Source organism: Gallinula chloropus (genome assembly GCF_964237585.1).
Source record: "Gallinula chloropus genome assembly, chromosome: 1".
NCBI classification, from domain to species: Eukaryota; Metazoa; Chordata; class Aves; order Gruiformes; family Rallidae; genus Gallinula; species Gallinula chloropus.
The window spans coordinates 93,417,836-93,442,930 of NC_140085.1; the positions used below are offsets into that span (position 1 = coordinate 93,417,836).

The following is a 25,095-nucleotide window of genomic DNA, read 5'->3' on the forward strand; positions in this document are numbered from 1 at the left end:
CTTGCTTCAAACCTTAGTCTTTAATAATAACTTACTGGAATCTCTAATCAGGTAAATATGCAGATGTCTAAAACCACAAGCTTCTGCTACAAGTCTTGGGTTTATGATGGATGGTTACAGTGTGGCCCAAAGGATAAGTAGGGTGGTGATGGTTCATTTTGTTTTGGTGGCTTGGTTTTTTGGTTGGCAGAAAGGAATTTTGCACTCTTCTTTCCCCTTTATTTATCTGTTTGTTTATTTATTTATAGTTTTAAATCAAATCAGGCAAGACTGGCTCTATGATAAGGTTTTGCCTTGGCGTGCCTGAGAGAGAGTGACATAGTACAGGTCAGATTGATGACACAAAAATCAGTTTTAACTGCTCTCCTTTATCAGCTGTTGCCACGTGAAGCTCCACCCTCTATATACTTCCAGTGTTAACTTCTAATAATATTCTGGTGTCCTAATATAATTTTTATAAATGCATCTGCAGGAATGACGTGGAAGTCAACTGAATTCTCCTGTGCACTGCGGAGACGAGATGCCATTCATACTTGTGGTGGATGGAAGTCATGGCAGCATCTAACATGGGAGGGAAAGACATGAGCAGACAATGTGGCGTGACTCATTCAGATTGCAAATTTTCTGCCTGCTTATGGCAGTACTGGCTGTTGTGGTGCTGGTCCATAATTTTTTTCAGTTAGAGGTAAGTGGAAACTGTTTCTTCTGTTCTTCTGTTTCTTGGCTTGATCAGTGCTATTGCTCTGACTGTGAGGTTAGAGTTGTGACTGACAGCATTAAGCTAGAACTCAGAATCACAGAAAATGCAGGCTGGAAGGGAACTCTGAAGGTATTTAATCCAACACCCTTCTCAAGAGGCAAACTTCAAAGTTAGCTTGGATGGCACAAGGTATTGTTCAGTTGAGTTTTGACAGTCTTCAAGGACAGTCAGGTTTCACAGCGGGCCTGGACAGCTTGCTGCAGTGCTGCAACCACCTCTTAGGGGTGAATGTTTCCCTTATGTGCAGGTGGAAGTTGCCTCTTGTCCTTTTAGTGGGTACTTCTGATTTCAGTTCCTCTGTAATTCCCCTTTAGGTAGTAAAAGACTGTAGTTAGATCTCCTGTTGGTCTTCTGCAGACATTTAGAGAGAGGTAAATTTTAAAAAAGGTCTGGTTCCCTGAGTGTCTCCTTGTGGTCATGTATTTCAGTCCCCTAATCACCTCAGGGGTTCCTAGCTGGTCTTCAGTCTGACTGTGATACAGGGTGTCCGAAAACCAGACACGGTGTCCCTGATGTGGCTTCACCAAGGTCAGTTTGAGATGACTTACCACATTGCTCGATTCGCTGGTTATGCTCTTGTTAATTCATTGCCACAATGTGATGATACTGACACACAGTCAGTTTGCTGTCCACTGGCATCCCGAGGTCTTTCTCTGCAGAGCTGTTACCCAGCTACTTGATCCAAGTCTTTCTCCTCAAGTATTTTGCCTTTCCCTTTTTCTGTCTTCCTGTCTGACTTGCATATTTCTTCACTTCTTGCTTTAGTGCAGAGGTATGCTCAAACTGCATGAATCATTAAACCCAGACTAAAGTCAAAACAGATTAAATCACTGAGGAACAGTTCCAGGGAGTCTTGGAGGCTGACCCTGTCCATTGGCTGCCAAACTGTCCAGGGCAGCATTTAGTGGGTGAGCATAAAAATGCTTAGTATAATACCTCATTAAACTCTAGCTATCTCTTCCTCATGTTAGTCCATCAGTAATTGCTTTGTGTGTTTAAGTTGTATGTATCTTGCTTGCAGAGGGGTTTTTTGGGGGGTGGTTGTTTTGTTGGGTTGATTGGGGTTTGGTTTTTTTTTTCCCCTCCTGGCTAGTGATGCCAGAGTGAAATGATCCAAAAGAGGGGCTGTAAAATCTCCTCTCACCCCTAAAAAGGTATAGCTGACTTGGAAGAGGTTCAGATAAGGGCAAGGAAGATGTTCAAGAGTGGCACAGGATCAATAACTAAAGCGTGAATATTTGTTACCTATTCCAATACTGGTGGAGACATTAACTATAAACTGCAGATGCCAAATTCAGAGAAAGCAGGAGTGTGTTTTATGGAAGTCCTTGCAGTAAGACTGCGTAGCTGCTAAAAGTTCCATTCAAAAACTCTGCATGAATTCATAAAAGAAATATCCATTAGGTGATATTAGATCTTAAAGATGTCAACCTTAGTGTTTAAGAAGTGTTTAATCCATAAAGGGCTAGAAACTGGATTAAGTCTTCAGGAGGAAGTAATGCAACATGTCCAGTGTGTATTCTTTTCCCACATACCTGGTGTTGGAAACTACTGGAAATCAACATGCTGTGTTTGGTAAACCTTTTGTTTGAGTTAGTGTGATCCTGTTTATGTAACACAGAGGGTAGCTCTTCTCTTTTTGTCTCTGGTTACTGGGCTTTTTGGGCCTATTTATGTTGCGTGAAGAACAGTTTTGATATTTTTAATCTTAGACTTTTTTTTTAATTAGTTTTCTTATGGAAAAGGGCTTTGACAGAGCTTTGAGTGAAAGGGAGAATGCAGTATGGGTGTTCACTTTGTGCTTTTTCTTGCCACAATTCATGATAAGTGTCTATGTGGCTTTGTTGACCTTTACGTATCTGATATTCCAAACTTGTATTTGTAAATGCCTCAGCCATGCTTCTCATCCTCCAAGCATCTAATCTAGCTGGATAAAGCTAAAGAGCTAAGGCAGTTATTAATTAGCCCCCAGCTAGCCTCCCTGCTTATTCTTTTTAGGATTTTATACTTTTTCATATTGGAATCTTCCCTCTTGAATTCTTATCTTAGGCCACTGATGATATCTTCTCAACAGTCCTACCCATGTTGGAATTTTACCTTGTGGGTAGTGTGTTTATTGCTTAATTTGCTTTTTAAGGAGTTACTTGAGGTTCACAGCTGCATTATAGTACCAGAAGAAATGTATTTTTATTGTTGGTGGAGGTTTTTGCTGTGTTGGGGTGTTTTTTTCAAACATAGGATGACACAATTTTTTTCTGCTGAGTATCAGGTTGTTGCCAAGAGGCAACATCACAGCTTTAGGATAGGGAGAGTTTGTGGATGGGTTCCTATTGCCTTTAGAGTGACAGAACCACTTCAGGATTGGTTGTGAGCTTTCTTTTATTTAAAAGCACTTAGAAAAGAGAGTGTGTGGGGAGAGGGGAAGTTTCTTGCAAGGATGAACAAAGGAACAGCGTAACAGAGGTGGTTTGGTTTGGGGTTGTTTTTTTTCATTCTTGCTGCTAATTTGCAGATGCCTACAAAAGATAACTGTATCTCACTCCCATTATTGCTGGAACACTTCTCTGTCATGTGATGGCTTTTTAGGATTGGCTTTGACACTTAGAATAACTTTGCACCCACTCAGTGCTGTGAGACAGTAAAGGCAGTGAAGTGATCTCATGTCTGTCTTAGGCAATAAATAGGGAGAATGTACCTGGAGCATAAAATTACTGAAAATAAGGTGACCAACCTTTCAGTAATTGGTTTTTGTTCAGTATCAAATACTTTCTGCTGCATAAATTAAGGCTTTCTATTGGGCCACCTGGAACTTTCTCCCCTCTCCGTGCCCATCACCTGGGAACCTCCTGTGATGTTCCCAGCTCTCACACTGATGACACACACAGGTTTGCAGCTATTGTTCTAAATGTACTGGCCATGCTAAAAGGTACAGCTGGTGAAAGATACTGGGTTTTGAGACAGGGTCCCACCTTTTTCAGGTGGGATACTTGAAATATGGTGGGAATACTTGATTGAAACACTCAGCGTCTTTTATTTAGCCACCAACATTATTGTGTTTAACTGAGGACAAGTGTTCATGGCAGGTCTAAACAAGAACCCTGTGAACACCTCTAGAATATCTTTGAAAGCATGATTGCCTGTGTGTGGCTACATGTTATATCTAATTCTTGCTTAGTTGGCAGTGAGAATGCTTTTTTTTTTTTTTTTTTCCCTTGCAATGACATCTCTCATGCACCAGGAACAGCTTGTGTATTGTTTGTGCTTACTTAATTGACATGCAATTTGTTCTGTCCGTCTGTGTTACTTGGTGGACATCCAATAAATGGGTGATTGAGCCAACTAAGGAAGATGTTCTGCTGGGCTCGTTCATGAACAGAGCAGGACTTGTAGGTGATGTGGTATTACTTAGAAGTATTGCTTCTGTTTCATCTAAGGTTAATGAACAATTTAGAAACATGACCCAGGCTCTGTGAGAATATGGTCATGGGTGGCACTGCATGTGGGAGAATATGGGCAGGTAGCTAGAGAGCTTCTCTCCTCCAATGGTTTGGAACTTTACTCCCAAACAACTACAGGAACCCAATGAAGTGATAGAAAGCTTCAAAAAAATATATATGCCGTGGCTATTGCAAAGAGGCACAACTTACTGCCTGGCCAGTATCTACCAAACACTTCTTGATATTATGTATCATCCTCAGGGACAAGAAAAAGAAATCAGACTGTATGGCTAAACAAGGTACTGTATCAGTCACCCCTACAACTAAAAAGAAACAGAAGTCATCTTGTTTAGTAAGGGATGAAGAAACTTCTTTGAAGAGGGAGCAGGAGAAAGAATCAGAAGAAGCAGCCTCTTCTGCAGCAGAGCAGTCACAAGAACAGGAATAGACTGAAATCATAAATAAGACAGAAACTACCCTATCCCAAATTGTGCTGTGAGGTATGTGCAAAGATTTTTAGCCATCAACCAGATGAGCTGATTTTCAGCTGGCTGCTCTGATGCTGATATATTTGGAACAGTAGTCAGGAATTAGAGGCTAAGGAAGCCTGGCAGCTAGGATTCCTTGCTTAGGAGAAGGCTTGGTAAGTGTCAAGTGTGAAGGGCAGGTATCCCTTCAAGAAAGAATCTGCAAATTCTTGAAGCAAATGGACCAATGTTGAGGGAGGTATCCAGTATCTGAGGGAATTAGCTATGCTGGAGGCGATCTTTGACAACCAGCCATCCCGAGACCTGGATGAAATCAGTGTATGAAATGCACTGATGGTGTAAACCCTGGCAATAACAAGCTGGATGGACACAGAGGCACAAGCTATAGAGGAACTGGCCAGACAACTCTTGAGAATACAAAGATTATCTTACTTCCTCCACATGGGCCTGTGTCTCAGCTGTGGACAGACTTAAAATGTCCAAGCAAACTGAGAAGGATAGGTCTTTGTCATGCACTGCAATGAAGGCCTCAGCTGTAGAGAGTCATGCTTACTCTGTTCCAGGGAAAAGGTACCCTTGGCACCTACCATGTGCGACCCTGTAATTTTTTTTTTAGGTTTAAATTAGATATTAAATAAATTAGATACTAGGGGGAAGTCTTTTACAGAGAGCGTGGGGAGATGCTGGAACAGGCTGCCCAGAGAGGTGGTGGATGCCCTGTCCCTGGCCAGGTTGGATGGGGCCCTGGGCAACCTTGTGTAGATCCAGACCTGGAGAGGTTGGTGGCCCTGTCTGTGGCAGAGGGGTTGGAACTCTATGATCCTTGTGGTCCCTTCCAACCCATGCCATTCTATGATTTTTCCTGTGTGATCCGAGGTAGGACATGAGGAAGTCATCTGCCTGGAGACTAGAAGCTTGGGTGCAGGAGCCACAAGGAAAACAACAGCCAAAAAGCTGCCATCCAGGAAAATTACTGCTCTAGTGCCCATTGGGTAGAGTGGAAGGGCTGATTATACTTTTGACCCTGATGAACGGGCTTCTATTTTGCAATTACTAAAATAAAACTAAGATTCTGACAAGGAATAGAGGGGCCCTGCTTCAGCCAGGTGGAGGAAAGGGGCAACCAGATACACTGGACTGTGTGGATTCAGTGGCTTGACACATAAGCCTCATGGGAGTATAAAGGTCTAGTGGACACTGGTTCACGGTGTACCCTAATACTATCATATTGCAAAGGAACAGAATCCATCTGTATTTCTGGAGTGACAGAAAATCCCAAAAAGTGTCCATGTTGGAGGCTGAGTTAAGCCTAACAGGGAATGAGTGGCAAAAGCATCCTATTGTGACAGGTCCAGAGGCTCCATGCATCCTTGGTATGGACTATCTCAGGAGACAGTACTTCAAGGAACAAAAAGGGTGCAGATCACAGAATGTTAGGAGATGGAAGGGACATTAAAATATCATCTAGTCCAATCCCTCTGCCAGAACAGAATCACATAGACTAAATCACACAGGAGCATGTCCAGGTGGGATTTGAATGTCTCTAGAGAAGGGGACTCCACAGCCTCTCTGGGCGGTCTGTGCCAGTGCCCCATCACCCTCACAGTGATAAAGTTTTCCCTTATACTCGTATGGAACTTCCTATGCTCCAGCTTGCACTTGCTGCCCCTTGTCCTATCGCTGGCCATCACTGAGAAGAGCCTGGCTTTGTCCTCCTGACTCAACCTTTACATATTTATAGACATTAATGAGATCACCACTCAGTCTCCTCTTCTCCAAGCTAAAGACATCCAGCTCCCTCGGCCTTTCCTCGTAAGGAAGGTGTTCCAATCCCTTAATCATCTTGGTGGCCCTGCACTGGACACTTTCAAGGAGTTTCCTGCCCTTCTTGAACTGAGGGGACCAGAACTGAACATGATATTCCAGGTGTGGTCTCACCAGGGCGGAATAGAGGGGGAGGAGAACCTCTCTCCACCTACTAACCACGCCCCTTCTAATACACCCAGGATACCATTGGCCTTAGCCACAAGGGGACATTGCTATCTTGTGATCATCCTGCAGCCCACTGGGACCCCCAGGTCCCTTTCACCTTTGCTGCTCTCCAACAGGCTAGTCTCCAACCTGTACTGGTACCTGGGGTTGGTCTTTAAGATGGTATTTAGTAGTAGCTGCTTTCAGTACAGAGAGATTAAGCACCTGTTTAGCTTGTCTGCTCTCTCAGGGGATCCATCTGTTGTTGGGCTGTGACTGGTTGAATAAGAGCAAGTGCTACTTGCTACCATGACAGTGTATGAGTGACAAAATTGTACCAACCAAGACATCCTTGTTCTTGTCCATAACTTGATCTGGCAACTGGAGATCCAAGGAGTGTTCAGTGGAACTCCATCACCCTTTAACTGCGTTCTAGAATTCCCAAAATGAACAGGAGTCAAAGGCTGCCAAATGGTGTGTAACAATTGAAGCATGGTGGACAAATGCCTAAGATGCTGGGCACCTCCAGAGCTTTGGGACTTGCCCACTGAACAAGGACAGAATCCTGAAAACCCAATAGAATGTTTGGTAAAAGTATGCTGGCAGCTCTAGAGAGACACAAATCACTGCAACATGCTGGAGCCTGGCCCATGCCCACTGAGCTGTGTTCAACACTACTCAGTGCCCTCAAAGGTAAGATAAGGTCCCTGGACCTGAGGCTAAGACAAACTGACAGGCACAGCAGCCACATCAACCCCTGTGATAGTGTAGCTAAACCAGAGAACACACCTGTGCCACTATCAGTCACCCCTACACAGAAGAAAAAATACACAAAATATCAGTTCCCATTGTAAGGGACAACGAGCCAGGGCCATCCCAAGAACAGGAGGAAGGGGCAGAACCAGAGGTCATCAGCTGACCCCTGTCCCCGAGTGAGCTGTGAGATATGTGAAGAGATTTCAGCAGCTGCCCAGGCAAGCTCGTTGTCACCTGGCTGCTCCGATGCTGGGATAATGGGGACAGTAGCCTGGAATTAGAAGGCAGGGAGGCCAAGCAGCTGGGATCCCTGTCCAGGGAAGGGGGCGTTGACAAAGCAATTGGATAAAAGATACAAGCCCTCAACCTCTGGAAGCAACTGCTGTCAGGTTCAGTGAAGATGTTGAATGTCATCCAAGCAAGTGGAGCAGCATGGAGAAAGGTATCAAACACCTGAAGTAATTAGCCATACAGTGTAGGGTTTATTATGATCTGGACAGTGTGCAGTTACCCACATGTGGTAGAAGTTTGTACAGAGCATACCATCATCACATACCAACTGGTTGGCACTACTGGACTGGAAAGGTGAGGAGGCAGCAACAGCAGAAGTGGCTGCCAACTCTGGCAATAGAAAGAAAATCTCACTTCCTCCCCCTCTTGTCTGTGGAGAAGCTGGTCTGGCAGCTTCAAGAGCTCCAAGATCCTACTCCCCACCTGTACAGACCAGAGGGGTAAGCTTTCCCCTACTCAGGAAATAGAGGTACACATCATGAGGCACCCTGTGGTTCTACTTGAGTGACCATGGACAGGACACGAGGAAACAACACAGAAGACTTGCCTTGACCCAAGAGGGAGTTGCAGAGGTGAGCTGCACAGAAAAACCATCAAAAAAGGGGATTCTTCCAGGACAATTGCTGGACCAGTTTCCACCAGGCAGTTCCCCAGAACGGAGGCCTGATTCTACTTAGATCCTCTCACAGGGACTATTGCTAAGTCTTTTCTGCAAGAAGTGAGCAATGAACACAGTGACCAGGACCAGAGGGGCCCAGCCTCCAGCCAGGTGGAAAAAAGGGACAACTGGGTTTATCAGACTATGACTGATGACTGAGCACATCAGACCCAACAGGAGTATAAAGCTCTAGAGGACACTGGACACAGTGCACCTTAATGCCATCGAGCCATGAAGAAGCAGAAGCCATCTGTGACAGGAGGATCCCAACAACTGACTGTACCAGAGGCCAAAGTGAATCCAACTGGGAATCGGAGACCTCTGGGCCAGAGGTTCTGTGCATCCTTGGTATAGACTACCACAGGAGAAGGTTTTTCAAGGACCCAAAAGGGTAACACCGGTGGGCTTTTGGCATAGCTGCCTTGGGGACAGTGGAAACTGAACAGCTGCCTACTTTGCCCCGTCTCTCAGAACACCCTTATGTTGTGGGCTTGCTCAGGGTCAGAGTACAACAGGTGCTGATCACTACCACAACAGCACATCCAGGGCAATATTGCACCTGTGGAGACTCCCTGATTCCCATCCACAAGCTGATTCATCAGCTGGAGAGCCAGGAGCAATCAGCAGAAGGAAGTGTGACCCCTTAGCACCCACCCTCTCACCTACCCTCTGTACTACACTGTACCACTGTAGTGGCTCCATAATTAAGAATGACTGTAGTAGATAGTTGCTAGGTGCTTGTTGAGAAAAGGATCAGAGGGAATTTTTTGAAGGAACGCCTGATAAACCAGCTGTCCAGCACCATGAAGAACATCTAATCTTATCTCCACACACAGAGCCAATTTGGCAGTGAAGACAAGTCCATGTGTCCTGAAATAAAATGTCTCCATTATAAAACCACTCCCACAGGTCAAGCAGACCCTTGCCCAGGTGGAGAAGGCCCTTCCTCTACATAAGTGCAGTGACTGAAGATGACACAGCGATTGTTACATGTCAATTACTGGCCAGTGACTGTCACTGGGCATGTGCTGCCTGGTGACACTTGTGTATAAACACAACAGGAGAGCTGGCTGGGCATGTGTGTGACCTGTGGGACTCCACTGAGCGCCCAGACCCAAATAAAAGTGCTGTTGCCCCTGTGTGCGTGGGGGGACCAGCTGATTGTGCCCCAGGCAAGGAATCTGCTTTTCAGACAGAAACAGTGGCTGTCGTGCCCTGGCTGAAGTCACCCTGCCCATGGGTGTTGCTGTGCTGGACGTGCTGGAACTTCAACATGAACTGAGTCAAAGGCAGACAAGACGTGTCACAACTGGTACCACTGATGTGCTTTTCTCCAAATTAACCAGGGAACAGCCCATGGGCCAGTCCAGGCAGGACCAGATGTAACACACGTGCTTCACAACAGCCGGAGGTAATGGCCCTACCTGGAGACCCTGGCAGAAAGCACCAGGGGAGACTCAAGGTCAACCCCATGGGTTTTGGAGTTGGGGATACACAGGGTCTGAAGCCGGCTACACTCCAGCTGAAAAGGAGATACTGGCAGAATATGGGGTGATTTGATCCCCTTCAGAAGTGATTGCTGCTGAAGCCCAGCTCCTCCTGGCACCCTGACTGCTGGTGCTGGGATGGGAATTCAAAGGGAGGGTCCCCTCTACACAGCATCCAGCAGATGCTGCGTGGAGTAAGTGTGTTCCACTGGTCTCACATCAGGCTCAAATAAGAAACCCCAGTTGCCCAGGAATTCTGGAAGCGATCTGGGATGGGCCAGAAGGCAAAGATTTGGGAATGTCACCAGAGGAGGTGGTGTCACAAGCTGAAGGTGCCCCGCTGTGTAGGAAACCGCTTCTCATTTTGTGTCCATGTGTCCTGTTCACCGATGGGTCCTGTCCAGTTGTGGGAAAGCACCAGAGGTGGGAGGCTGCTGTGTGGAGTCAGGGCACTGAGGAACAGCAAAAGAACCAGCAGGTGGATCAGGCTGCTGACACTGAAGTGACTTGGGTGGATTTGGACTGGCACCATAAGGATCAATTATTTATAGGTCCAGGGGTCCATGGTGTCTCAGGCCATCAAGGAAGGGATGCAATTAGAGATGGGGTCATGATTTGAGGTCTGGACACTATCGTTCAGGTCATCCATGAATGTGAAACTTGCTGCAATCAAAAAAGCCGAGTGGTAAAAGCCTCCCTGGTACTCAGGGCGATGGCTGCAATGTCAGTGTGGGGAGGCCTGGGTTATTATATCCCACTCCCACAGACTCACCAAGGCAGGTGCCATGTGCTTACAGTGGTGGAACCAACCACCAGATGGCTGGAAACACATCCTGTGTCCCCTGCTACTGCCTGGAACTGTGTCCTGGGCCTTGAGAAGCAAGTCCTGTGGTGACACGGCACCCTAGAAAGAATTGGGTCAGACATGGGGACTCTTTTGGGCAACACCCTGACAGACACCTGGGCTGAAGAGGCATCTGGGCATGGAGTGGGTGTATCACAGTCCCGGCCGTGCACCAGTCCCTGGGCAAGTGGAATGGTACAATGGGCTGCCAAAGACTACACTGAGAGTAATGGGTGGACCCTCAAACTTTGGCATACACATTTATCAAAGGCCACCTGGTTAGTTTACATTAGGGGATCTGCCAGTTGGCCTGGCCCTGCCCCACAAACACCTGCATGCTGTAAAAGGAGAGAAGATCCCTGCAGTATGTATAAGGAACTTGCTGGGGAAAAGAGTCGAGGTTACTCCTTCCTTGGGCAAAGCTAAACCTATTTCTGGGGTTATTTTTGCTCAAGGACCTGGTTGCACTTGGTGAGTAATGCAAAAGAATGTGTACCTCAAGGGAATTTAATCCTGGGTGGATATAACCCATCATTTGGGTTGTATTTTATGGGGATTACCATAGCTGGAACACCTTGTTTCTAGTAAGGCTAGGAGCAAGGGCAGGAGTTCATTGCAATGGTAAACCCTATGAACCTGGTCTAAAGGGACCGAGGGTGGAGATTGTAATGGAAAAACCTTTAAATTGTTGCAACCCAGGATTTGGTATGGAATAAGGGGTGCAGAGTTTGCTGGTATTGGCTGAGGTATAGTTAACTTTCTTTGTAGTAGCTTGTATGGGGCTTCAGTTTGGATTTGTTCTGGAAATGGAATTGACAATACAGAGATGTTTTTCTTATTGCTGAGTAGTGCTTACATAGAGTCAAGGCTTTTTCTGCTTCTCACCCCACCCCATCAGTGTGCAGGCTGGGCGTACCCAGGAAATTGGGAGGGGAACACAGCTGAGAAAGCTGATGCCAACTGACCAAAGGGATATGTCATACTATATGACATCATGCTCAGCATATAAAACTGAGAAAAATGGAGGAAGTGGGGGAAGGTTCAGAGTTATGGTGTTTGTCTTCCCAAGTAACTGTTACTTGCGACAGAGTCCCGATTTCCTGATGATGGTTGAACCCCTGCCTGGTTTAAGGGGAGTGCTGAATTAATTCCTGGTTTGTCTTTGCTTGCATGCACGGCTTTTTCTGTTAAAGTCCCTTTATCAAAACCCATGAATTATCTCAGTTCTCTCACTTTCACTCTTCCAGTTCTCCCTCCCACCCCATGTCGGGGTGAGTGATGGAGTGGCTGTGTAGTATTTAACTGCTGGCTTAAGATAAACCATGACAAGGAAGAGGGCTCTGGAGAAATCTTGATTAATGCTCTTTATCTGCCCTACTTAAAGGAAACTTTATGTTGGCTGCTAAGTACAGTAGAGAGCCCACAGTTCTGCTTGGTCTCTGTATGACTTCTTAACATACAGGAGCCGCAGAGATTTGGAAATTTCAGAGAAAGAAGGGGAATAAAATGGGAGAGACTAAGCTATTAATCTGTCTCAGGGCAAGCCATGTGTATCCTTAGGGGTAGGAGAGCTTGAGCACTTGTTTGGAGATGAGCCTGAGAAGCACTTAAGAAAGGGAGATGGTTTGGAAAGCTTTTCTATTCTATTCAAGGATATTTGGCATATTAATTGATGCATTCCTTTTCTTAACTGGAATGAATAAGGATGTTACAGAAAAAATGGGTCCTTCAGGATGTTGAAGAAACTCTGTTTTTACATTCATAGGGATTGTTTTTTCCCCTTGAAGACTGGCTGAGGAAACATTTGTGGTATGACCTATTCTGTTTAATGAATGGGTTATAACCTAGAGATGCTGGACCTGAAGTGACAGTACTTGCCTAGGGCTTTAGTTGCATACCAGTGAAGAGCTCTGTCCTGGGGCTTTGCTAAAAAGGCTGTGTAGGTGGACTGCTTTCTGAATGTATGAGTTTGTTGGCAGGGTGTTCTCTACATTCCTTTCCACTGAAAGACATTAGTGTGTCCTTGCAAAGACTTCAGCAAGGCCATAAATGACATCTTCCAGAGGTCTGACAGAAAGACTGGGTTAGAGACCCTTAAAAAAAAATTTACAGAAGGTTAAAACTAGTGATGGTTCTGTTTGTAATCCCCCTTTAGATAGCCATCTCTCTTCTTCATTTGAAAGGAATTTTTTTACCATGCCCCCTTTGCCCCTTGAGGTGCCAACCACTGAAGAACCAACTGAAATGCAGAAACTTTCTATTGAGAGCTTACACAAGAGTTAATGAAACACATGTACTCCTCCTTTCCACCCCTCCTTAGAAAAAGACTTAAATATTTTTGCAGGCTAACACAGAGTTGCCAGATTGTTGGATGCATCAAAATATGTAGCTAACTCAAAAAAAAAAAAAACCCAAAAAAAAACCAAGTGAAAGGAAGAAGTTGTAGAGGCACCGAAAAACAGAAACTTGGCTTAATTCAAGAGCACGTGTAGGCAAGATGTAAAGTAGAACTGTGCTTGAGATTCATTTGCAGACTTGCCTGAGATTTCCCGGTTTAATCAAAGCAACGTGCCGTGATACATTTGTGGTTGTGCCTGCTGTGGTGGAAAACAGGAATAATTATGAATTACCTCAAATGGCCTTCAGGGAAAAATTGTTAAACCCTAGGTGGAAATGTAACACAGAAGCAAAAGCTTCTGTTGTGGTAATAACATTCTGTGTATCTGTGGATACTTGTAATTTACACTTACGGTTAAAATGTTTTGGATTTAATAGCTAACGGGGATATCAAACAGAGAAGATTCTGTGTATCCATCCTACATCCTAGTGTGCCCCTTATCCTCTTACTCTTAAACTGATCAAAACCAACTTCTTATGTAACAGCCTTCAAAAGCCTCTGCCTTTCACTGGCTTGTTCCATTCACCTTTTTTCTGGAACAGTAAATCAAATCTCCGTGTTGTTCAGATGACTTTAATATACTGGCAAATTCAAATAAAATGTAGCAGGGGGTGAGGGAACAACTGCTCAGTATGTACGTGTACCCTAGGTGATATTTCAATGAACCTAAGAAAGGTTTGCAACAGTAAGTCTTTAATGTAAGTGCTGGGAATTTGGGTACATTACTGAGTAGCTAATTATGGAGGAAGTGAATGGGAAACGTCAGGTTATTGGTAAGTACAATGATCTTTTAAAAAATTTCAAATACTGTGGCTTAAATTTTTTAGCAATCCTTCACATCTAAACTAGCATATTCTCCGATGCCGTGTGAATGGCACGCTGTATAACTTTAATCTTTGCTTGAAAAACAGTTCAACTTACTTTGCTTCCCTATGAAATATGAGTATAGATAAGTTCTGCTCTATACACCTGATAAGTACTCGTTTACTGCAGATATGGTGCATATTAGAGTTGTAAGTTTGGATTTGCTGATTGGAAATCTACTTCTGGAGCCTTAGGCTGCTGCTTTTCAAATTTCCCTAAGGCAAACCTGCAGAATTGTGCAGTGTCATGGAGAAGATGGTATCTCTGCAGTCATTTGCATAAAAATACAATTTAGGAAGGTGATCTCAAGCCAGAGCAGAAGCCTCCTCTCTTAGTCTAGCATTGTATTTCATGACTTTATTTTGTAAACTCTTGTGTGGTTCAGAGGGAGCTTTGCTTGTGTTTCATTTGGCTTTAGAAGCAGCCACATATAGATTTGAAAATCTTAAAAATAAACTTCTTTTTTTCTTTTCCTGATTAGCCCCAGCTTGTCATAGCCTACTGTAGTTGCACACCAGTTCGTTAATTCATTGTCCCCGAAGCATTCCTTTCTTCCCTTCCATTTCTTTCAGCCTGTAATTACAGGGAAACCCACATTTCTGATAATTAGCTAAGAAGCAATGTCTCTTAAGCTACATCATTGAGTCACTGTAACCAGATAAATGATGGCAGCTGCTGCATGCAGCAGACTTCTCCTGAAGGCGTGTGCTGGGGGTGCTTCAGATTAATGTCAAAGAAACCCCATTTCCTTGCATTATATTGGGTGGCTTTCAGACCTGGTAGCGCTCGAAGACTAAAATGTTCCCAACAGTAGGAAAATTAAACAGGAGTTACAGTTTACTATTTGACTATACGACCTCTGGTAACTTTCTTTCACATTGCTGATCATACTGGCAGCCAGAATACTGACACAGAAAATACTGGGTCTGTTTATCTAAAAGCCTCTTTGCCAACCACAGGTTGCCCAGCTCTTTCCTTAGAAAGCCTGTGGTCAAGGTAATAGATCTGTGTCTTCTAGTAAAGTTGCCTCATTTGGTCAGCTGCGTAGCTGTGTAAAGCAAAGCCCAGTTCTTGGGATCATTTCCTTATGAGCATGTATTATTCCCTGTGTTTCATTCAATGGCACAGATTCAGGTAATCTTTTTTTCTTCCCCAGCACCTGGATGATGACACAGTTTCAGGATCAAATTGGATAACAGAAAACAATGTCCAACATTCTCTGTCACAGACAACCAAAACCACCAGGAAGCCTTACTGCAGTTACAAGCAGCAGACTTTGTCCAAAAGAGAACAAGCAGAACAGGAATCGCTGCTTGCTGAAATACTGTGGCCAAAACCTCCTGATGGCAACGTTGCCTTTGCAGAAAGCACTGATCCTGCACACAGTGACTTCGTGATTGTGAAACCCAGCAGGTTCTTCAAGGTGGGTGATGAGTTAGAGGTGCTCGTTCGTGTGAAGGATTTCCAAGGCAAACCCAAGCAGTATGGTGGAGACTATCTGCAGGCACGAATTCACTCTCCTCTGCTGAAAGCTGGAGCAACAGGAAGGATTGTGGATTGCCTTAACGGCCTTTACAGAGTCTTCTTCACCTTGCTTTGGCCAGGAGAGGTCAAAATTTCTGTGACACTTGTCCATCCCAGCGAAGGGGTCCAAGTCCTCCTGCGTTTACGAGAAGAGCGGCCCGACAGGGTCTACTTCAAAAGCTCGTTCAAGTCTGGAAGGTATTCAGAAACTACTGAGTGCAATGTTTGCTTGTCTGGAGATCTCCCAGTCTGTAACTACACAGACCTCTACACGGGTGAGCCGTGGTTTTGTTATAAGCCTCGGAAACTGTCCTGTGCCAGCCGAATCAGCCATGCCAAGGGTGGATATCAAAAAGGTCTTCTGACAAAGGAGGAAAGCCTCTTTTTCCAAAGGTATGTATATAGATGAATTTACATATACTCTGTTAAGTAATTCTTTTTTTTAATAAGACAAACTAGGTTATTGGTGAAATATGATGGATTGCCTTTGAGGAGGTGTGTGACTGCAGTAACAGGTGTTCGATATGTAGTGTTGAATATTCTCTTCCCACCCATTCAGCCATGAGTGAACACAGTAATCTTAAACTGAAGAAACCTGGAGTGTACTTCTTTATGTTTTGAATTCAGCCCTGGTGCACTTGATACATTCCACAAGAGCGTGCTGTCTAAATCTGGTGGCTTTTTCTTACTGAGCAGCCTCCCTGCAGTACGGACCCTACAGTATGGAACCTCCCCTTGGTCAGCTGGGGCCGGCTGTCCTGGCTGTGCCCCTTCCCAAGACCTTGCCCACCCCCAGCCTGCTGGTGAGGGGGAAACACCAGTGTGTTCCCAGCTGGGAACCTTGCTGGCTGCCTGTGCGCAGCACAGCGCTGTGAGGGCTGCTGTGGGGACACTGACTGCCCCTAAGGCAGACCCAACACAGGGGTCAATGCAGGGACTGTTCCCTTAAATTTTTTTGTTTCCACACCTAAGTTTGCAATGCCAATAACAACTTTTTCAGATGTATTTTTGGCCAAGTCTGAACTCCCTAAGAAAGGTTCAGATTTTAGGCTTATTTTTACACAAAATGCCAATTGCTTTTATCCTCAGGAAAAATCATCTTACAGGTAGTGCAGCATATTCCTTGTTGCTCACTATGACTTTGACTTTCAAATCTTAGGAGTAATTGTAAGTCACTCATGAAGAAAACACTCGGTACAACAAACTGCCTGATACCTGTGCAAGTGGAAATCATCTCTGAATATTATATAAAGCATCAAGTTAAATTAGTTTCATAGTCATCATTTTCTTCTGCATTTAGCATAGTAAAAAGATACATCTCTCAGTGGATGGGTAGATGTGATAGGGCTGCCTCTTTAAGTACCCTCGGCTGAAATTAGACAAAATGAGCTACTGGGAAGTGTCAGAGCTGTAGTTGTAAGCTACTGCCTTGCTCTCCAGAAAAGGTGTTGAAAGAAAGTATTTTGGTAGTATGTCTTCTTGAGGCTTAAATTGGGGCAAGATTTGAGAGTAGCAGCTCCAAATAGTTTAATTAGAAAAGTGCGTATGCATGCTTGTCGCTGAAGACCAGAAATCAAAATCAGAGAAATTCTTTATTTTGCTATTCCTTCTAAGTTTGTAAGTGGGTCTTTTGACTTTCTGTGCCTCAAGCAGTTTGTCTGTGAAATGGGGCTGATACTGCTTCATGATGTTATCAAATGGGAGTGGGTATTTTATTTTTTTCTTTAGCTTGTTTTGTTTGTTTCGTTCAGCTCAGATTCTTGACTGAAACTGCTTATAGACATTCCAAACAATTTATTTCTTGCATAGAGAAAAACATTAGATGGGGATTCTCATGGAAGCAGCAACAAAAGACAGAGCAAGAACCTAGTATTAAACCTCTGCCTCTGTCCCAGGTGTATCATAGTGATGTGTCTTGGTGTTTAGGAGAATGAGCTTTGTTTCTCTGTTCAGAAAATCACCATCCCCCTAGAAGACCACCTTGCTAGAGACCTCTGGAATTGGTTGGACATTGGCTTGTGGTCTCCCCCAGAGGCAGGACGCACCACTGCCAGCCTAGCCTAGAGCTAGAACTGCTGACAGTGGTGATGCTGGACTGCCACGTCCTCTGCTGTGTACTGCAGAGCAGGCTGTGGGATTATGGTAGTAACCACCTCAGCAGAGGGACACGCTGTGGCAAGTTCCCCCCCGGAAGAGAGCTGGGAGCTGCTGCTGCTGCATGCCCTTCCCATGGCTTGTCTCCTGCAAACTGGAAACTTCCCATCTTTGTAGAAAATCCCCCAACGCTTCTTGCAGACCTCTGATATCTTGATAGCTTGATCTGGGTTTGTGCCAGTGAAGAAAGATGTGCACAAGATGTGTGCCCCAGTGCCGTGAAATTTTGAATCCTGATTCGGAATAGTGATAGTGGTCTCAAGGAAATGAAGGGGTTGAGCTCTATGTGCTTATTTGGAGTAGATTAAAAAAACCTTCTTCCTTCACATTTTACAGTAAATTTTACAAGTTTGGCTGTTTTTTTTTTTATTCAAGTGATGTGAATATCAAAAGGCCGATACTCTCCAATGGACCTGATTCAGTGATTGTAAAGCCCAAGGCATTTACAGGTAAAGTGAAGTTTATAAGACAGTGTTTTATAACCCATAATTAATTTTTTTGAAAAGAGCAACAAGCAAGAGGTAATAATTGAGTTCTTTGTTTTCAGAGCGTGGAATGGAAATTAACTCTTAAATTTGTATAGAGAAGATGAAGGCTTTTGAGTGTTACTGTAATATAAGTTCAGTACTAATAATAACAAAATTGTCTAAAAATACAAGCATAAATGGAATTTTTAGCAAAAGAATATTTTAAGAAAATTCACTGCATTGCTTTATTTTTTTGCTTAGCATTTACTAAAAGACGTAAAATGTCTTACAGTAACTGCTCACCAAACTCTCAACGTTATCGAGCAAAACCAGCTGTGTGGTGTTGAGTTCTGTCTTTATTAAGAATGACCATATGAAGATTTTTTTTTCTTTGTAGGATTCCTGTTTCATGTATATTAGATGAGTCAACATTACTAGATTGTGTGATATAATTCATGGTTGAGTCCAGACCTCAATTACAAGCCCATCTCTAATTGCATCCCTTCCTTGATGGCCTGAGACACCATGGACCCACGGAGCTATAAATAACTGACCCTTATGGTGCCAGTAAAAATCCACCCAAGTCACTTCAGTGTCAGTAGCCTGATCCACCTGCTGGTTCTTTTGCTGTTCCTCAGTGCCCTGACTCCACACAGCAGCCTCCCACCTCTGGTGCTTTCCCACAATGGGACAGGACCCATCAGTGAACAGGACACATGGACACAAAATGAGAAGCAGTTTCCTACACAGTGGGGCACCTTCAGCTTGTGACACCACCTCCTCTGGTGACATTCCCAAATCTTTGCCTTCTGGCCCATCCCAGATCGCTTCCAGAATTCCTGGGCAACTGAGGTTTCTTATTTGAGCCTGCTGTGAGACCAGTGGAACACGCTTACTCCACGCAGCATCAGCTGGATGCTGTGTAGAGGGGACCCTCCCTTTGAATTCCCATCCCAGCACCAGCAGTCAGGGTGCCAGGAGGAGCTGGGCTTCAGCAGCAATCACTTCTGAAGGGGATCAAATCACCCCATATTCTGCCAGTATCTCCTTTTCAGCTGGAGTGTAGCCGGCTTCAGACCCTGTGTATCCCCAAATCCAAAACCCCAGGGGTTGACCTTGAGTCTCCCCTGGTGCTTTCTGTCAGGGTTTCCAGGTAGGGCCAGTTGTGAAGCACGTGTGTTACATCTGGTCCTGCCTGGACTGGCCCAAGGGCTCCTGCATGGGCTGTTCCCTGGTTAATTTGGAGAAAAGCACATCAGTGGTACCAGTTGTGACATGTCTTGTCTGCCTTTGACTCAGTTCATGTTGAAGTTCCAGCACGTCCAGCACAGCAACACCCATGGGCGGCGTGACTTCAGCCAGGGCAGGACAGCCACTGTTTCTGTCTGAAAAGCAGATTCCTTGCCTGGGGCACAGTCAGCTGGTCCCCCCACGCACACAGGGGTGGCAGCACTTTTATTTGGGTCCGGGCGCTCAGTGGAGTCCCACAGGTCACACACACGCCCAGCCAGCTCTCCTGTTGTGTTTATACACAAGTGTCACCAGGCAGCACGTGCCCAGTGACAGTCACTGGCCAGTAATTCACATGTAACAATCGCTGTGTCATCTTCAACCACTGCACTTATGTAGAGGAAGGGCCTTCTCCACCTGGGCAAGGGTCTGCTTGACCTGTGGGAGTGGTTTTATAATGGAGACATTTTATTTCAAGACACATGGACTTGTCTTCACTGCCAAATTGGCTCTGTGTGTGGAGATAAGATTAGATGTTCTTCATGGTGCTGGACAGCTGGTTTATCAGGCGTTCCTTCAAAAAATTCCCTTTGATCCTTTTCTCAACAAGCACCTAGCAACTATCTACAGTCATTCTTAATTATGGAGCCACTGTAGTGCAGAGGGTAGGTGAGAGGGTGGGTGCTAAGGGGTCACACTTCCTTCTGCTGATTGCTCCTGGCTCTCCAGCTGACGAATCAGCTTGCGGGTGGGAATCAGGGAGTCTCCACAGGTGCAATATTGCCCTGGATGTGCTGCTGTGGTAGTGATCAGCACCTGTTGTACTCTGACCCTGAGCAAGCCCACAACATAAGGGTGTTCTGAGAGACTGGGCAAGGTAGGCAGCTGTTCAGTTTCCACTGTCCCCAAGGCAGCTATGCCAAAAGCCCACCGGTGTTACCCTTTTGGGTCCTTGAAAAACCTTCTCCTGTGGTAGTCCATACCAAGGATGCACAGAACCTCTGGCCCAGAGGTCTCTGATTCCCAGTTGGATTCACTTTGGCCTCTAGTACAGTCAGTTGTTGGGATCCTCCTGTCACAGATGGCTTCTGCTCCTTCCAAAACTCTGGAGGTGCCCAGCATCCCAGGCATCTGCCCCTGCTACCCCATGCACCCTGCCACTCATAACTACCGGCCTCGGGTCAGACCTCTGAGTGCTACCTCTGAGAAACTGTTTAACCCTAAACAAGACCCGCACCACATTCAGGGACCCGGCAACGGAATCAGGCTGGCCTGACCATCCCAAGGGTATTCAGCATTCTCCTGATCTGTCGGAACCAGCCGGAAGCAAAAAAGGGGAGGTGAAGCCGTAAGTGTTTCCCTCCTCTCCCTCACAGGCTGGTTCTTCGGGGGGAAAAGGCAGAGCGTGTGGTAACTACTAATTCCCGGGAGATGGCGCCCGAGGTACGGGAATGGCAGCGATGCTGACTGCGCCACCAAATCGCTCCCCTCTCCAGTGAGCATCTCTTACCTTCAGCGAGGCGCGCAGGGTGCAGCCAAGGGATTTCTCCTCCAGCTCCCGGGCAAGGCAAACAGCAGCGCAGGAGATACCTCAGGCAAGCGAGGAATTGCTTTGCACAGCCATAGAAACGAACAGTTCAACGTTGTGACCAGCGACTACCGAACTAACAGTATGAAAGCTTATAATGAATTTGTTCTCTGGTCAGATCTGTCAGTACCTCTGCCCTTCGTACCCCATGTTGGGCACCAAAAGGACTGCTGGGGTTTAAGCTGGTGTCAGGCTAAGCCAACCACACAGCTGTTCACTCTCCTCCCCCTCAGCCCCTGTGGGAGGGGGGGAGACAATTGAAAAGAAAAGAAAGGTAAAGCTCACAGGTTGAGATGAAGACAGTTAAATAGGGCAGAAAAGGAAGAGGTGAATAATATAGATATTAATTGATGTTATATGCAAAATAAGTGATGGACAGCACAGTTGCTCACCACCCAAAGCTGACACTCAGCTAGTTCTGAGTTATGCTGGCTCCCAGCTAACCCCACAGTTATATATGTGAAGCATGATGCCATATGGTATGGAATACCCCTTTGGCCAGTTTGGGTCAGCTGACCTGATTGTGTCCCCTCCCAGGTTCTTAGATGACCCTTGCCTTCTCACTGGGAGGTGAATATGAGAAGCTGAAGAGTTCTTAACTGCTTGGCAACAACTAAAACATCAGTGTGTTATCAGCAATATTTTCATCCTAAATCACAAAACACAGCACTAAAACAGGTGCTAGTAACAAAATGTAACTCTATCTCAGCTGGAACCAGGGCAGTTATACCAAGAGAAGACTAGTTTGCATTTTACAGTGTCCCTGTGAGGTCTGTGGAGGTTAACAGCTACTAATGCAAGGCACAGAGAATATTGTATAGAGACAGTGAGACCAAAAATGCCCATTAGGAATGGGTGTTTAAAAATGCTCATATTCTGATTTTTTAAAATGTTTACAGTTTAGCTGTACCTGTGTTATAACGAAGCATCTACCAGAGGATGCTTCTGGACCCTGGAATTCCACTGCCTCTATTTTTACATAGTTAGAACGGTCCCTGCCATGATTTTGGCCATGGCAATGCGTGCTTTCCCAAACAGCTGCAAGTTAGGATAGGGCAGGGGCTGTCCTTAACAGGTCATCTCCAAGCCAAGGTAGGTAAAAATGCTTAAACATCTGGATGTGTCTACTCCATACAGCTGATGTTTGTGCCAGGGAGCAGCTCTGTGCTTGTTCAGCTTAGATGTTTGAATACACGTGTGGTAAAGGAGGAACCTGTAATGACCTCATGGAAGTTCAATGTCCTGGTGTCACACTGGATACCAAGAGAAATATGGCAATTGTTTGACTGGTGTAGCCATGAGATTGCAACTTCTCTTCCTGTAATCGCTGGCCTTTGCTTCCAAGGTATCATCCAGCTCCTGCAGGTGAAATAGGCATCCGACAGAACAGAGCTTGTTGTGGCAGGGGGGTTGGAACTCTATGATCTTTGAGGTCCTTTCCAACCCAGACCATTCTATGAAATGTCTCTCACGAATCAATACAGTGATCTATGATTTTGTTTCATACCTGCAAAGGGCACGCGCAAGATTCTTGGCCACCAGAGGGGAGAAGTGAGCTTTGATACAGGGGCTGCCCGTGTCCCCAGCTCAGGGATGGCGGGCCCGGCATCCTGGCACACGGCTCAGGCTGGAAGAAGAAGGTGCTCTGCTTAGCTTTCTGCCTGTGCTCATCTGTACCTTTTGCAAGCGTCCATCACCGAGCACTCAGTCTAAGTGTGGAAGATGTCAGACAATTACAATTTTTTACTTCTCATCAGAGATACCTTTTAATTTAAGCCAAGTTTAAACTACAGTTGTTCAAGGAACTCTTTTAGTTGTTGCAGATTTTGCTGCAGAGATAGAGGGTGAAATACTTGATTTTACAGAAGTGTGATGAATCGAACTTGTTAATCTGTGCAGTACATCATACTCTTTTGCTTTAAAGCAGGGAAAATGTTCATACATCACAGGCTCCATGTCTGTGAAGGTTATGATGGCTGATTTTGTTGTATGTTAATTTCAAAGAACTTTCTTCTTCCAGATTCCAGTAGTATGGACAAAGCTGAAGATCCCACAGTTTCTCCTTCAGGTTATTATTATGAAGACCAGTGGACCTCCAGAACACACTGGATCCATCATTTTAACAAGTCAGATGATATAACCAAGTGTTTACAAGGAAAAGTAATCCACTTGTTTGGAGATTCTACAATAAGGCAATGGTTTGAATATCTGACAGCATTTGTTCCAGGTAATTATTTTTTTTAATTTTATTTTGTCCTTAAAGACCTTTGCAAAACCTTATTTCTCATGTCTCAGACATAGAGTTGATATTACTGAATGACAGGGCAAAACAAAGGAAAGAAGAAAGTCAGAATATCATCAGAAGCCATGGCAGAAAGGCAGAGAGTTAAATGTTTGAGCAGACACTGGAAATATGTAGGCCTTGGAAATGAGGCCACAAGGTATCTGCAAAACTGTCCTTGTAAAACATTTTGCCAGTGAGGACTGATGCCATGGCTGTGAGTTAAGGTGGCCACCCAAAGGGCATGGCAGAAGTCACTTAGGGTGCCTGTGTAAGGCTTTGCAGCATCCTGGTCATACGAGTGACTTTGGAATGAGGTAGCAAATGGCTTCTGTTACTGTTGTTTGGGACCTTTCTTGATTTTCCACTATTTTAACATAACAAAATTTCAGTAGTCAGTCAGATATTCCTCCTTCACCTCGTAGCACTGAAGTAGCTAAGTTGTGTTGGAGCACAGACTTTGAGGCTCCTTAATGCCTACGAGTTGCAGTCAACTGTACATTTAATGGAGTCCTGAAGTTGCCAGAAGTGTTCCCAGGACCACCGGGTTCAGAGGGCAACAGTGACAGAAGGAGCCTATTTGGAAAATTTCTCTATTACAAGAGAGGGAGGAAAACAGTTTGGGAAACTTGGAAAAGGTGTCGACAGCCTTGTGAGGTTGAAGGATGCTTCACCCAGAAACTCCACTCTGAAATACGCAGCTAGCACATGTATGACATTCATCCTCTGTTTCGTTCCGAGCTTCTTAGAACTGTGCTCAGATTCCTCATCTGCTGCTACCCTGTGGTTCTGGCATCTTCCTGAAAGTTTTAGTTTCTTATGCCCCCTTTCACTAACGCTTGCTCTTGGGTTTTTCAGATCTAGTAGAATTTAACCTGGGGAGTCCTAAGAACGTGGGCCCCTTCATGTCTGTGGACCTGAAGCACAACATCCTACTGAAGTTCCGCTGCCACGGGCCACCCATTCGCTTTTCAACAGTCTTTAGCAGCGAACTGCGCTACATTGCCAACGAGCTGAATGGCATAGTGGGCGGGAGAAACACGGTGGTAGCCATCACTATATGGTCCCACTTCAGCACTTTCCCCGTGGAAGTGTATATCCGGCGGCTGAGGAACATTCGGAGATCAATTATTCAACTGCTGGATCGCAGCCCCAAGACTTTAATCGTCATCAGAACGGCTAATGTTCAGGAGCTAGGACCAGAAGTGAGCCTCTTTAACAGTGACTGGTATTCCTTTCAGCTTGATTCTGTCATGAGGAAAATGTTCTCAGGAATTGATGTGCACTTTGTGGATGCTTGGGAGATGTCTCTGGCTCATTACTTGCCACACAACTTGCACCCAAAAGAAGTCATTGTTAAGAATCAAATAGATGCATTTTTATCTTATGTGTGCCCCCTGCAAACTTAGCACAAGTGGGTGTCTCTATGTCATCTTTTGCTGTAGCTGAAGGAGAGTTGCTCTTCGAGGGAGCTATTGAATTATGTTGGGCAGCATGGAAGAACCCTGGTTATTGTCCTTGCGTGCAGTAGTGTGAGCAGGGTGGCCTTAACTCTGGATAGCTGTGAAGGGTGGTGAAGAGGAGTTGACTGTTCTTCCCGCAAAGTTGATTCCTTTCACTCTGCCCGTTCATATGTGAGATTATTAGAGAGCACCTTACATTGAATTGATGGGATTCAATAAGAAATTACGTGGGTTATTAGCTTTACTGGTTGTCTGCACTGTATACTTAATTTAGCCCATATGATACTGATTCTGTTGCCAGGGTCTTGCCGCTCAGTACTGTGAGTGAAACTGGTGAAAGAGTTTGGGAGGGCTTTTCCTCTCAGTGATCTACAATTTGCAGGACATTCCCTCCAGTTGTATGTCACAGAAGCACAGTGGCATGCTGTCTGTTC

The 25,095-nt window shown here is 45.1% G+C and overlaps 1 protein-coding gene across 1 annotated transcript; it reads left to right on the top strand.

The window, feature by feature from the left end:
• Nucleotides 1-592: 592 nt before the first annotated feature.
• On the top strand, nt 593-24,607 carry NXPE3 (neurexophilin and PC-esterase domain family member 3; the record flags this gene model as incomplete). The annotated part of the gene is made up of 5 exons (XM_084279047.1): nt 593-685; nt 15,111-15,871; nt 18,008-18,081; nt 22,938-23,144; nt 24,057-24,607. The coding sequence occupies 5 exons, from the start codon at nt 593-595 to the stop codon at nt 24,605-24,607; spliced, it is 1,686 nt and encodes a 561-aa protein (XP_084135173.1).
• Nucleotides 24,608-25,095: the final 488 nt, after the last annotated feature.